General features: G+C 40.2%; 1 protein-coding gene across 8 annotated transcripts in view; it reads right to left on the reverse strand.

Moving 5' to 3' along the window:
• The window catches only part of Sphkap (SPHK1 interactor, AKAP domain containing), a 148,338-nt gene that overhangs the window by 26,077 nt on the left and 107,158 nt on the right, over positions 1 to 15,103 (reverse strand). For all 8 annotated transcript variants that reach the window (NM_001395141.1, NM_001395142.1, XM_063267237.1 and 5 more), the window contains 3 exons: positions 9,648 to 9,707; positions 7,244 to 7,378; positions 1,001 to 1,256 (listed from right to left, as the gene is read on the reverse strand). In NM_001395141.1, the coding sequence (NP_001382070.1) occupies positions 1,001 to 1,256; positions 7,244 to 7,378; positions 9,648 to 9,707 (451 nt within the window). The remainder of the gene's footprint in view (positions 1 to 1,000; positions 1,257 to 7,243; positions 7,379 to 9,647; positions 9,708 to 15,103) is intronic.

Here is a 15,103-nt window from a genome sequence, read left to right on the forward strand (position 1 = left end):
ATGATGGCCTTGTTGGGCACCAATGAGAAGAGAAGCCCTGATCCTGCCAAGGTTGGACCGCCAGTGCAAGGGAATGTTGGGGAGGCGTGGTAACAGGGGTGGGTGGGGAGGGGAACACCCTTATAGAAGAAGGGGATTGGGAGGGGATAGGAGGCTTATGGACAGGAAACCAGGAAAGGGAATAACATTTGAAATATAAATAAAGAAAAATTCAATAAAAAAGAGAACAGTGGCTTGTCATCATTTTTCCTGGGAAAATGATACAATAGATTGCATCCTAGGGAAAGGAGGGAGAAAGGGTAGGGTGGTGGGGGTGGTTAGAAGAAATTCAGTAGGAACCTTGTTGGCAAAGGTTTGAGCTGAACTTTGTAAAGGACCTGACTCAGCAACAAGGGAGCACAGTGCAATTTCCTTCCCTGCAGCTTAGGGTAGGAGGAGGAACACTGAGTTCTGCTACTGAGTCAATGGATGCAAATGGCCGCTGAACACTTTCCTGGGTCAGTCAGTGCCTTCTAATCTCACAACTACCACTCACTACAGGCACATTTTGAAACCAGGCCTTAAAAGAGATTGGAGAGAAGTCTTGGGCCTCTCAGCCTCAAAGGAAGTTCTGGGATTTGAATCCAAGCCAGTCCAACTTTATTCCAGTTGAGAATGCTGGCTGCTGTTGTTATTGTTGTTATTGTTGGCAGTTTCAGGGAAACTGGCCTTCCTCTTGGGAAGAGGCATTCTCTTGGTGAGTAGGAAAGTACACAGATTTCCCTCGGCATCCCCAAGGCATCATTTAGAGCCAGTAACCATCCAACCATTAAGCTGTCTTAAATGCATTAGTCAGTGTGCTCACCAGTGTTCTCTTTTATTGTTGCTTCATCAAACTTCAGCATGCAGAGACGATGCATCTGCCAAACTGACATGGCCTGAAACTTTTCTTACCAGCGTCACAGCAAGGGGTGGGTGAATAATCTCAGGGGATACACTTGGTTTATCAGCAATGCCTTACCACTTTTGCAGTCTTCCACCTCGATTTCTTCCTCCAAATGCTCTGAGGCTGTAAGGAAATCTTCTTCAATCGAAGACAGGGAACAGTTTGTATCATCCTCCAGCTTCAACACGCTGGTCTCCAGGTGGAGCTGTCGCTCCTGCACCACTTCCAGACCAATTAAGAACTTGTTGATCTCAAAGATGATGCAGTTGGTACTGTTTGGTCTGTTCCCTCTTGCGCACTGGACCAAGCAGATATCTGGTAGCCAAGGGCACTACAAGCAGACAGAAAAGAAGGCGCTTTCTCAAAAATGACAGGGAAAAACAATGTTGGTGGCCATTTTCTCATTTCCAACTTCTCCTGTGGAAAGGAGAGGGGCTCCTAAAAATATTTGAAATATCTTCAGCGTTCCTGCTGGTAAGCGGTTTACAAAATATGTGGCATCTTGGAATATAGGGCTTCTAAAGAAAGTTTTACAGCTAATTCCTGAAGTAGGTTAGCGTTCTTACCTATATGTCATGCCTCAACATTTGGTTGGATATTATAACTAGAGTCATTGTCATAAAGAAGTCGATTATTCCCATAAAGGTTCAGAAACCCCTACTGGGTAGAGATAGAACTTTGCACTGCACGTTTGTGATCTGAACTGTTTTTCAAGAATGGGGATGCACAGCCTTCCATTTCAAAGCATGGGGTGTGGGCTAGAAGTCTCAGTTTTTTCCTGGATGCTCCTTTGAAATTCACAATTTCAGACTTCAACCTAGATTCACTACATCAAGACATGCTTTCTAAAGAAACCTCACAGAGGGTCCCACAGGAACTTGGAGATACACTGGTGTGTCGATTTTACTGAACCCACAAACCTGTGATCTCCCCCGAGTGGTGAAAATCAATAACTTTTTCTTTTCTCTGATTTAATTTTCTTTCATCTGAACTTAGACACTAACCTAAAATTATCAAGCATTTTCTGACTGTTAGACAGACAGTATACTGTGAGATACAAAACAGGGCAATCACCCAGTTACCATAAAAAGTCAGCCTACAGTGTCTGCCAATGGGAAAGAGAATGATTAACTGGGACCATGAGAAGTTGTCATAGTTCTGGGTCAAGATCATTTCTTATGTGCTATTTAATATTATTAAATTAAGTATGCAGTGTAAATGGTAGCAGGAACCCAAGAGATATTAGCAAAACAATGTGAACCAACAATACGTCAAGATAGATTTAAACATTTTATTAACTGTGCACAGTTACACAGCTTTGGAATTTTTAGGAAGAAAGTGTACTTTCTTAACAATCTTTTAAAAAGTTAATAAAAATTGAAGAGTTGTAGATAAGTAAAGAAAAAATATAGCCTACAACACAAGGACATATTGCATAATTTTATAATACTTTACACAGCGATTCTCAACTTTCCTAATGCTGTGACCCTTTAATACAGTTCCTCATGTTGTGGTGACCCACAACCTAAAATTATATCTTTGCTACTTCAGAACTATAATTTTGCTACTGTTATGAATCATAATGTAAATATCTGACAAGATATCTGATATGTGACCCCCTCAAATGGCTCATGACCCACAGGTTGAGAACCAACTGCTTTCCAGGATACTTTTCAAATCTTATCAATTCCAATGCGTGTCTGTATACATGAAGCTAGTGGTTCTGTGGCTCTGATAGAGACAAGAAAATCCCTGCAGAAAAAGCTACCTCTCCCTTTCAAGGGTAGGGAAATACACAGAGGAAGAGCTTGCATTGCACTTCAGGTTTCTAGAACTCGAGATGTGTTCCTTTTCTCCGTGGTATCCTGGTCCAAACCAAAAATGCTCAGTATCCACAGAAGGGTGGTCTGGCAACTTTGACAAACAGAGAGGCCACACCCAGGCCTTTGCAAACTTATGTGTGCATGGCTAATTACATCGTCATGTTACAGGGAGACCTGATTGTTACATATGATAGGCTTCTCAATACGTCTGCTTCTGTCACCAGGTATCCTGCTCACCTCTTCTTTTCAACTTGATACAAACTTGCGTCACCTGGGAATACAGATCCCCATGTGAACTGCCTGTGAGATTGACCTGTGACCATATTTGTGAGAGATCGTCTTGGCTAATGACTGATGAGGGAGATCTAGTCCATTATGGGTGGCACCATGCCTGGGCAGAAGGACATGGCTGTGTAAAAAAGCTAACTGAATACTGAGAGTGAGACGGTGAGTGGCATTCCTCTGTGGTTTCTGCTTTACTTCCTGCCCTAATGTCCCTTGAAGAAGGACTATTCCCTGTATGTGTATGCCCAAGCCTTAACCTTGTTCTCCATAAGTTGTCTTTGGCCATGGTGTTTATTGTAGCATCAGAAATCAAACAGGAACAGAAAATAACTAATTTTGCTTAATATTTTATTCAACTATTGGCTGTTGAAATTTTTTCTCATTATTTTCCTTAGATGATCACTGTATGTACTCATTAGTGGTTTGAGATGTATGCATGTGGACTGTTGGATTTGTACTTATATATTTAACAATACACATAGACAGTGAGATTTCAGCCAATAGTTGTGTTAGTTCCATAAGAACAAAATGTGAACTTGCTCACTACCCCAGCATGGCCAAGCACTTGGCCATCAATGTATTGTTAGTCCATCACTAAGGATGACTTATTTAGACTTCTTTGGCTAATCTAGCCCATAGTTTCTGCCAGTCTCTACATCTTATTTATGAATTAATAGACTACTAATTTTAATGGGGACAAAGTAGCCAGTCACAGAGTGTCTATATAAACATAGATGCTTGCTATGGTCGCCCAGATGAGGTGCAGTGTTGATACTGATCTGCTGACCTATTAAAACATGTGCTGTGGTATCTATAACGTGACTTAGCAGCTTGGGGAGCCTTGGGAGACCGCAGACAGGTGATGCAATGCAGGATAAGTGATGGAGAAAAGAGACGTCAGTGATAGAACTGACAGGCAAGCACTGATAGCTCGTTGGGAAAAGTGTGCACAAGCTGAACAATTTACTCATTATATGATGTGGAGTTTTCGTGAGATTGGTCTCAAACTCTTAGCCTGCAGTACTCCTCTGATCCACCTCAGCCGCCCCGCCTCACCCTCACATAGTTGGGACTACAGTGGCACATGACCATGATTGACTTTGAGCATGGCTTACTATGTAATATTTAATAAATTCTTTGTAAGTCTACTCTCACAGAACTCACCTAGTCCTTCAATGACTTGATGTGCCAGGGTGGGGTGATACCCAGTGGGGACCTCTCCCTGCTCAGAGGATAAGGGGATGCGGATGCCCTTTCTGGCAACCAAGGTCATCAGGCATAAATGTGATGTACAGACAGACATTCGTGCAGGCAAAACAGCCATGTACATTATGTTGACCATAATTTATCCTTTTTGTCCTCATCCTCTTTGAAGTAGAATTCTCTGCCTCCCTTGCTGTTTGAGAAACTCACAGGGAGTTCATCTCTGAGTCTAGGGATGAACCTTGCCTGGGCAATCAGAACAATACATTCCTCAAGCCATAGTGACCAGTTAAAAAATGAATATATTAAAGGATGGCCCTTGTTTCAGTTGTTGGGGGACCCACATGAAGACAAAGCTGCACATATGCTACATATGTGTAGAGGGCCTAGGTCCCATCCAGGCTTTCTTCTTGGTTGGTAGTCCAGTCACTTCTGTTGCCTGTCTGTGGATCTCATTCCCCTAACTGGGCCTCCTTGTCTGGCCTCAGTGGAAGAGGATGTGCCTAGTCCTTCAATGGCTTGATGTGCCAAGGTGGGGTGATACCCAGGGGTGCCTCTCCCTTCTCAGAGGATAAGGGAATGGGGGATGAGAAAGGGACTTTGTATGGGGGGGGGCTGGGAGGAGAAGGGCTGCAATCAGGATGTAAAGTGAATAAATTAATTAATGAAAAATTGACTATATAACACATGAGAACCAAGAGAACCCAACTAGACATTTGAGAACTGCCCAAATTGTTAGTTTTAGTCAACCTGAACACAAAAGGCTAATGTCTCCTTTTGCCTGATAATAGAACTTACAGAGAGAAAATAGGAAAGAGGCTGTAAGAAAAATTCACATTCCGTCAGCAGGGTTTGAGTCCTTTGTTCTATCCTACTTGTGTTTGCTTAGTTAGATGAGACAATGCATTCTCTATGTGCTTATGTCTATCTTCAGTCATGTTTAATTAAGAATCTTAACTAAGGTCACTTAGAGTCTACCAAGTTCAGTTCAAGGCCAGGTCCAATTAGCGTCAATGTCAATTATCGTGAAGCATGAGAAGGAGACTGGGATCTCCCAATAGTACCTGCAACTGTCAATGCTATCTGCAGCTGAGCACATCAGGATAAAGGGACCCAGTACAACAGAGTAGATAGGAACAGTGTTTCCACCATGTATTTATTTAAAACCATAGCATGCAATTTATGCATAATTAGTATAAAATTTATGGTGATGAAGCCTGTTATTAGCTTCAGAATCAAGAATATATAAGAATATATGGTTGCCAGGCAGCAAAGCTTTTATATTCATTGATTGATCACGTTGTTCAAAAAGTTAGTATAAACATAGCAGTTTTCATATAAAGTATCTCACCTTAAAAGGATATCTGACAGAAAAATAATTTTGACTTTATTGTAGGATGATGGATTTTTTTTATACTTTTGCCCTCTTTTTTCTAACAAAACTAAAATTCAGTTTCAACAATGTGCTTTCTTACCAATTTCATTTCCCAAGTTGGTGTTTCAAAGTGGAAATGAATTTATTCCGTTTCACAGATGGGTGAATCCAGGCTCGGAAAGACCTGGATTCTTTAGCTTCAAATCACAGCTGCTGACTGTTCAGGAATGTTGTTTCTCTGGCTGACAAGATAGAAATTACTGTGTACTCTGGGACTCTTGTTTTATTAACGAGAAGGGTTACACCACAATACAGATATAGCCAAGGGTTCGTAAACAGTGCTTGCTGTCTATTCAGGTTTTGGCTTCCAGAACTAGTTAGGGTTTCCTTTGTTATATTAAAAAGCTTCTTCATAGATAAAGAAAGGCCCTTTAACTGAATAGAAGCTTATTCCTGGGTACAGAGACAAAGGAAAATACAGGCTCAGTATAGAAATATTTCAAAATTTTACGTGTAAAATTTTACCTGGTCATCATTGTTTGGCTGAATATAAAGGGAATTTTGAACTTAGAGACATTTTTCAATACCCCTCCCCCCAATCTAGATTCCTCACTAATGAATAATATTATTATGGTGGATATATTAATTAGAAAATGCTAATAGACGAGGAAGAGATCTGCACTAAGTGTTCAGAGTCAAAACTGAATAAAGACAGGCTTTCTGGCTTCTGGTATTTCGGATAAAATGACCAATTTAATGGGCAACCCATGCTAACTAGTTTGGAATTACAATCCATGGTATACATTATTATAGCATACCTTGTGTGTACTTTTCTAGCCAATTGATGGAAAAGCTTGAAGTGCATGTTTGAACCTTGGAAGTGGTGTTGCAATGTTTTTTTTTTTTTTTTACAATAGCAAGGACGAAGGATGTATCACAGTATTATAATATTTCCATTCCTGCTTTATTTTTAATGGTTTTCTTTCTGTGGGATTTTACTTTATGGGCACACTTCCTTTCCATCCAGAAAGCTACAAGCTTATTATAATCTTGGCTAATTTGATATTTCTTGGGGAACAAATAAGTTCCAGAAGAATTATATTACTAGATAATATGAGAATAAAATGATATATTCTAGAATTCTGATCTTGCTCCTAGAGAGGAAGATTCTGATTTTGAATACTTACCAGACTTTGTAGGACAGAGTGGAATAACCGAGGCTCAGTATATGTGTTCAAGCCCCAGGTAAACAACACTAGTAATCTGAGAATTGATGCAGGGGAAAGTCTATCAAGCTCTGTGTGGTGCTACTGGGGGTAAACAGAGATAAAGCCCAATATCACATGGAATCTACTCTTCTGATAAAGATTCTGTGCACCATCTTTTTGGGAGTCATATTTCTCTGACTACAGAAACCTTGGTTCTCAACCTCCCTAGTGCTATGGCCCTTCAATACAGTTCCTCATGTTGTGGTAACCTCCAACCATAAAATCATTTTTGTTGTTACTTTAAAACTGTGACTTTGACACAATGTAAATGGTTTTGGAGATAGAGGTTTCCAAAGGGCTTATGACCCACAGATTGAGAACTCCCATACTATGTGTCTAGTTGACCAAGAACTGTATTCCTTACCTGTGAAACATCAAAATCTGCCTGGCGGTTTCCAGAGGCTAGCCCACTTAGGAGGACAATTTCATTTTCTTTTGGCTTCTGGACATTCATGGAGTTGATGAGTTTTGGAAGGTCTGGTGAAACGTTGACCAGTTTCTGTGGGGTAAGACTCTTTGTTAGTTCAGAGGATTCCTTTTCACTTCTAAAATAGTACCCCCAAACTATTCTGTCTGCAAAAAGATATTTATTTTTTAGAATCTAGATGTACAAGCTGCTTAGTCTATAGCTCACTACCACATAACACCCACACACAAGGATAGTTGTAGAAGAGGCAGGCAAAAAGATTGTGGGAGGCAGAGGAACCAGAAGTTTGCTGTGAGATTATGTCTCCTAGAATGTCAGAGTAGCCACAGCTATGAAGTCTCACCATCATGGCTGCCTAAAGATGACCTGAACCAGAGTGACAGCAATAAATATGATATCATGGAATGAAGAAAGCTTGGGAAGCCTCAGCCCTAGAGAGAAGACTACAGATAACTAAGGAATGCTGAAGGAAGAAGAAATGTCTTCCCCCCACCCCCAAAATCACAGCTTTCCAATACCAAATAGCCACCATGAAGCGCGCGCGCGCACACACACACACACACACACACACCACATACTACACACACAGGTACACACTCATACCACATATCACACACATACATACTACATACCACATACATACCACAAACACACACACATACACCTCATACCACACCACACATACACACCTCACATACCAGACACACAGCACACACACACACACACACACACACACACACACACACACACACGTGCACACACATACATACCACATACATATACCTGACATATCAGACACACACCACAAACATATACACACACATAAACACATACACTAGCAATTAAAAGGGCATGAACTTGAATGAGACCAGGGGATTGTGTATGAAAGGAGTTGGAAGGATAAGAGGAAAGATAGGAAATGATGTAATTATATCATAATCTCAAAAATATTAAAAAAAAACCTTGAAATCAGGAAAAAACCTTTCAAATTAGATAATAAGGGTTACAATTGGAATAGAAAATTTAAGTTTAAAAGAATGGTTTTAAATTTTCCAAAGTGAACATTTGGCAGTTACTATTATATAACAGAAATTAACATTGGCTTGGAAATGTTTTTCCTCTTAAATTTTCAATAGCAAATTTACTTTAGATTTGCAAGTAATCTGTTCCAATAAACTCGATGATAAAAAAAATCATGTGTAATACCAATTTTACTTTGACTATGTTCTAAGCACTTTGGTAAAGTCTGAATTGTGACATCCTATTCTATTTAATCCATAACATAAACATATATGGATGAATACCATAATTACTTTCATGTGTATGTAAATCACCTATGACCTAGAAAATGGTAAAGTACACAAATCATTTTAGGCTACATGAGCAAAGCCATAACTGGAAACTCTTCAATCACTCTATAAGCTATTCGAATAGTTACTATGATGGGAACTTTCTTCCTCCTCTGTCCTGTTTCTGATGGACTCTATATAATAATTCACTGAGTAAAGTTATATGCACAACTTTCTCAGAAACCTCTAGTGCCACCCAGAGGATATTTGGAACCTGGTGGAAGTTTATAGAGAGCAGTCCCCATGAGTAACAGGTTGAGAAACTTGATTCAACTATCCAAGGAAAAAATATATGATAGCACTAAGAAGTCTGAAGTTCTGTGAATGCTCTGAGGGGTTCCTGAAACACTGAGCATCTAGTATAAATTAAATGAAGCCTTTGTGTATTGTTCTGTGATAATTCGACCATAAATATCATGCTGTTATAGCAAATGGGGTCAAAGCTCTCTTGGGTATGCAATGGCAAAGTGTGATATTACTTAATTCTTTCCAGATATGCTTTGCTTCTAAAGAGCTGAGAAGACATTCGGATGCTTAACACAGTCAAGCATTTACACCAGGGATCAACCTCAGATGAGATGGGTGGAAGTTGACTGTTAGGAGGTGCAAAATGTTCAAGCCCATGATAAAGGTAAGACAGTGGAGACACAGCTGAGATGAGATTTGATTAAACCAATGGAAAGAGTAATCCCAAGGACCAGAGGAAAGGGCTGGCTGCCTTCACTTGGCTATGAGGTACCTTAGAAAAGGCACATCAGAATATTGTGCATCAGCTAGGATGTTGATGAGTGAGGGAAGATGCCTTTCTGAACAGTTCTGCAGACCTGGAAAAGTGACTTTCAAACACATCATGGGGTAACAGCGTGAGAAGCTGCAAGGCAAGGTCAGGGAAAAGGACAGTGGTGATGTCATCTATCCTTCTAAGAAGACCATCATAGACAGAGTCTACCCATCACCACAGTCTCCTGGAGGGCTCCAGGTCCAGCTCTTACCTGCTGCAGGTTCTCTGTGCTGCAGCCATCCTTGTTGACATCCAGGTTCACAAAGCAGACCTGAAACAGGAAACAATACACTCAATTGTGTGAAGAATCTATTCATCCTGTTAGAATAAAAGCAAAACAAAACTAAAAACACAGTCACAGAAATATTTTTAAAGTCTTAGGCAGTTTATATAGTTTAACATAGAGACCATCACTTCAGTTAGGACCCCTACAGGATTTCTAACCTCCTCCTCCTCACATGTCCCAACTGACATGGCAGATGCCTTTCTACTTTCGTAGGCCAACACAGTCAAACATTTTACGACTTTGCTCAAGTCACAGAAAAATCTTCGGGTTTATATTATTATGAAATCCCATGAGGTTGAAAAGAAAATGAAAGAAACAAAATAAAGAGACTTGTAATACCTTGGGCCCCTGCCTATAATCATGAGTATTTTTCTCCATTTCTTTTAGTAATGTATGGCTTAATGGTTTCTGTCTGCCTAGGTATTTTGAGTTTATTTTTAATTTTTCTAGTTTTATAAAAGTTGGTCCTTAGTTGTTCATCTTAGATAGATGCCTAAATCAGTTAGTTTAGAATAATGAGTATATTCTTAAATTTTATTTTCAACCCACTATGAAATCACATATTCCAATTAAAATTTCAAACTTCAAACATATCATATAGATAGATAAATGCTATGAGCAATGGGATGGGGTTGGAGGGAGGATTAAGGAACAATTTCAAGGAGGTATGACAGGTTCATAAAAATCAGGAAGACTCTGTTTATTAGTCATAAGGTTACTGTCCACAGTCAGGCAGAAGGAGCACTGCTTGGGGATAAAACGCATTACCTAGTAACAGAGGAAAGATCTGCCATAGCCCAGGCTGGGAGAAAAAGCAGTGTGAGCAACAGAATCATAGAATGGCTATATTAAATGAGAAGACACGAATGAGGTCTTATATTTGTTAAAATACTTTAATTGTTTTATTCTTAACTACTTGATTTAAATATTTAAATATGGAAAACACAGAACGTCATTGTAGTGGGTTGGCCTGCTTGTATTCTAATACTAATATTGGGCTCCTCAAGACCTGGCTGTCCCACTCATAGAATGGAGTGACACTGTGTGACCTTGCCCTAAGTTATTTCTGATTGGTAAATAAAGATGCCAGCAGCTAATAGCTGGGTGGAAGAGACACAGGTGGGGTTTAGATTTCCTGGGCTTGGGCTTGGAGAGGAACCATAAGGAGAACAGGTAGGAGGAGAAGAAGGAGGAGGAAGGAGAGGGGGAGGGGGAGGAAGGAGAAACTTCCATGGGTTAGGTGAGTCATATGTGGCCCTGAAGGCTGGCCAGATGGAGTTAAGAGCAACCCAAATGAAACATAGTGATAATAATTGGGGGTTATCAATAGGAAAGTGAATTCTCATAGCATAGAGGGTAGATATCTGCACAGCTGTAGTGCTGATTAAGGCTTATTGTAAATATGAAGGTTATGTGTGTCTGTTATCTGAGAACTAAACGGTCTAAGGTGGGGTGGAAACCTCTGGTTGGGATTAAATAATTTTTACAACATACCATCAGCATGTGGGTAGTATGTGTGACTTTATTAGATGCCTGAGGATTTGTGGAGCCTTCTGATTTCAATTGGTTTGTACAAGGCCAGGGATTCTCTGAGTCAACCCTTTTATGTTTTAGATGAAAACACCACCACCACCACTACCACAACCACAAGAATAGTCCATAAGTGAAAGTGTTAGAAGCTAGCATGGTTAATATTCCAGGGGAGCACACAGCCAATATAGTTCTGCTCCCACATGAGGGACTTCCCCAAGGCTCCTGGGCTCACATGACGGTATCCTTTGGTATATGTACCACAGTACCAGAGTAGGCACTTGTTGAGACAGCTCAATGGGTATTAGGGAGAGAGAAGACTGTGAGATGATCCTTCAGCTTGATTCAAGCTCTGTTTCCTCAGGACATGCTGATGAGAAAATTGGGAGCCTTGGGGTCTGTGTCCCTTTGCAGATAATGCAATGTAAGCCGAGTAAATGGAAGTCAGAAATGGTTCATGATCTGGAACCATTTGAGGACTCACATAGTAATTGGAATTTTGACCTTGGAAAAACTGGCTCAATATCCATTAGTGGCTTTCATACCACATCGTCAGCACTGCAAACATCGAACTTTTGCGATGATTTTCCACTTACCTCTAAAAAAGCCATTACTTTGCCTCTGTACATCACAAAACTCTTATTATTGAGTAGGAAAAAGCACAAGAGACCAATGAAAGCCATTTAGGATAGTGACTATCTAACCTCCAACCTTCAGTTATACACAAACTCGTTCATCCCCTGCCAGCTGCAATATGAAAGTTTGCTAATATATGTCAGTTACCTGTTTATATTTGGCATGGAATATTTTTCTTTCTGTATTGTTGTTCATGCTAGAATTTTTAGAGTCTGATATATACAATATACATATACACATCAGGGGATAATATGTTTTAAGAGAAAGAATAACAAAATTTTATTATATATATGGAAATACATGTCCTTTTTGTAAATAAAATATCAATAAATCTGAAATGAAGGTACTGGGAGGATGGGTCGGTGTGTACAAGCTTAAATTCAAATTCTCAGAAACCAAGTAAGAGCTGGATGCAGTAGTACACATCTGTAATCCCAGCCCCCTTAGAGCAAAACTACAAGCAGAACAGGAGAACCGCCAGAATCATGGTACAGCTAAATTGAAAAAACAGACTTTGTCTCAAAGTGGAAGATGAAGAACAATTCCTGAGGTGGTCCTCTGACCTACCACCCCTCCCTTCATTCCCACCCATGCCCCACATCCTCACACATACGGAGACAGAAACAGAGGCACAGAGACAGAGAGGAAGAGGAAAGAGGAGGAGAGATACAGAAGAAGGGAGGAGAGAAAGAACCTCTCAAATATGAAAATATCCAGAAAGTGATGCTTTAACTACCCAACATGCCTCCATAACATCTTTCCATTAATTTCTGGTTGTATATTCTTTAATCACCCCCTTTTCAGCAGCAGGTTTAGAATATTATCTTCTCCATGAAAAGTAAAGACATAGCCTACTTTTATATAGTCTAGTGATTATCTTTCAGCTACTCAAACTCCTATTTATAAAACCTTACGCTGTTTTTTAGTTTAATTGCTATCTTAGTGGGGAGCTGCCACTCAATTCCTTTCATGTTTGAGTTATTATAGTCTTTCTTCTTGTAGAATTCTTATGATTTTGTGCTTTATAAGGATAAAAATTTGGAATAATAATTTTTGTGAGATTCTGATGAATAAGAGGAAAATGAATGCTTTATTTATAAATATTGATGTTGTAATAGTGGGTAAAAATCCTTCCCAGAGAGGACTTTCAGTTGACTGAGCATTACTGAAAAGCTGACTTTGTATTTACACTTTACATGGCTGATGGCTTGGAAATTCTACCTAGGCTAGCTCTGCTCACTCTAGTTTTGTTCTTGGATACTGGGAAATGGAGTATGTACTAATATGATTATGAGCCACAGTCTGACTCCCTTCACGTCACAGTGTTTGGATGAGTTGTCCCTTTCTATGGGAGCCATCCCTTCACGCAGCAGTCCTTTATGTGTATATGAAAGGGCCCAAAGCCACACAGAGCATATTTCATAAACACACCCCATCCAATTTCTCTAGTGGCAGAGTTCACAAAAGCCTGGGCTCAGTCTAGGGGAAAAATAAGATACAGTGAGAGTCTGAATAGAAATCATAGCTAAAATATTTACATTTTGAAATTTTTTCAACATAATTGTTTGAGAATGTTTCTTGTCCCCTAGTCCAGGGCCTTGGAATTGGAACCTCTGTGTATCCAGAGAGCTTTGTATAAATATACCTATGACAGTTTTGCGGTTATCTGTTTCTTGTTGAAATGGACCATTGGTGTGCTGTTTAGAAATCTAACTCCCTGTGACTTCAGATTGTCTTCTTGGGGTTCAATTATCCATTCATGCTGACCCCTAACTGACAACACATATCTCTATAGAGAAGCACTGGGAGATGGTAAAGAGGAGTAGGAAAGTTTGAGAAGAGACCAAGTGTTCATTGTCTTTACGGTATATGACCTTGGGGCTATGTGCACAAAAGACAACACAAGACACTCTCATTGTTCTATTGGAAGTAGGTATCTAGAGAGAAAACACATCCCTACAGTGGTGAGCAGCCACAAGAGCTGAAGCAGAGGTGCTTCATTGTGTGTGATGGAGAATGGTGTTGGAATGGTTGGGCTAGTCACAAATGGTATCAGATTTGAAGCAGATTTGAAGTGAGCCCAGACGAAAGTACACGTAACCAGTGGGTGATTGTTTCATGACCTACATCCAGTGAGCAATGATCTGGCCAGGGGATTTGCATGTGGAGAGGAGAATCCACAGCTGTGAACCTCAAAGAAATAGGACACCTTAAGCAGAAGTCGTTTCTTCTGATATAGTGACAACTCTGAGTGTCTTTTAATACTTTAGAGGAATTTTATGAAAGAAGAAATCAAAATTTCATGCTATACATGCTGCGACTTATGGGTTAGCTTTTGCTGTTTCCCTACTTGATGGCTAGAAGTTTGCAATGGAAACTTTTGGTAAGGAGAAGGTAACATAAGCTTCTGTGGAGGATTAGACTAGCACTGTGTAGGTAAATCATAAAATTTAAGGGATTTCGTGCTCTGGTTCTGCAGGCTGGAGAACATTTTATGGTGGTGATATGGTGGGAGACTGGGGCTAGAAGGGGCTAGCAGCTAGTGGACATCAAAGCATAACTTCTATGCTGGCTCATCTCCTTGAACAGATGGCATAGAGTTCTCAGCAAGATGCCTGTGTGAGGAAGCCGAAGTATGCCAAATGAACCCAGGAAGGAGCTGGAGAAAGCTCGATGTGTTTACAGAATTTCTGTTTCCTCCTTCGGAAACAGAAATAGGAAACAGGCCAGGGTAGGATGGTGAACTCCCTGCCTTTAGATTTTCAGACCATTCTGAGCTGTATGGAATACAGCAATGGAGACTGAACTCCAATATGCTGAAAAAGCAGTGCGTGTTCTTAACTGCTGAGCCCTCTTCCAGCCTAATGTGAATGAATGAATGAATGAATGAATGAATGAATGAATGAATGAAATGGAACCACTATCTTAGGTGGTTCATATGCCACAGGAGGCAGGTACTGCACCCTGGTCATCTCTCCTGATTTAAGTGCTGATTTCAGGGGCAGTGGTGTTTTGTGATAAGGACAGAGGGAAACTGTAGAGATCCTGTAGAATTAACTGGAGGGGCTCAGCTCAGCAAGTGACAACGATGTAAAGTATTTAGATGAACGTCCCCTTTCTACAAATGAACATTTGCTAGAGGTGCAGGAAAAGTAAACAAGAGGAGCAAAAACAAAATGTTGAGAACATGATTGATAATGAGGAGAGACTAGAGG

Source organism: Rattus norvegicus, chromosome 9 (assembly GCF_036323735.1).
Source record: "Rattus norvegicus strain BN/NHsdMcwi chromosome 9, GRCr8, whole genome shotgun sequence".
NCBI lineage: Eukaryota > Metazoa > Chordata > Mammalia > Rodentia > Muridae > Rattus > Rattus norvegicus.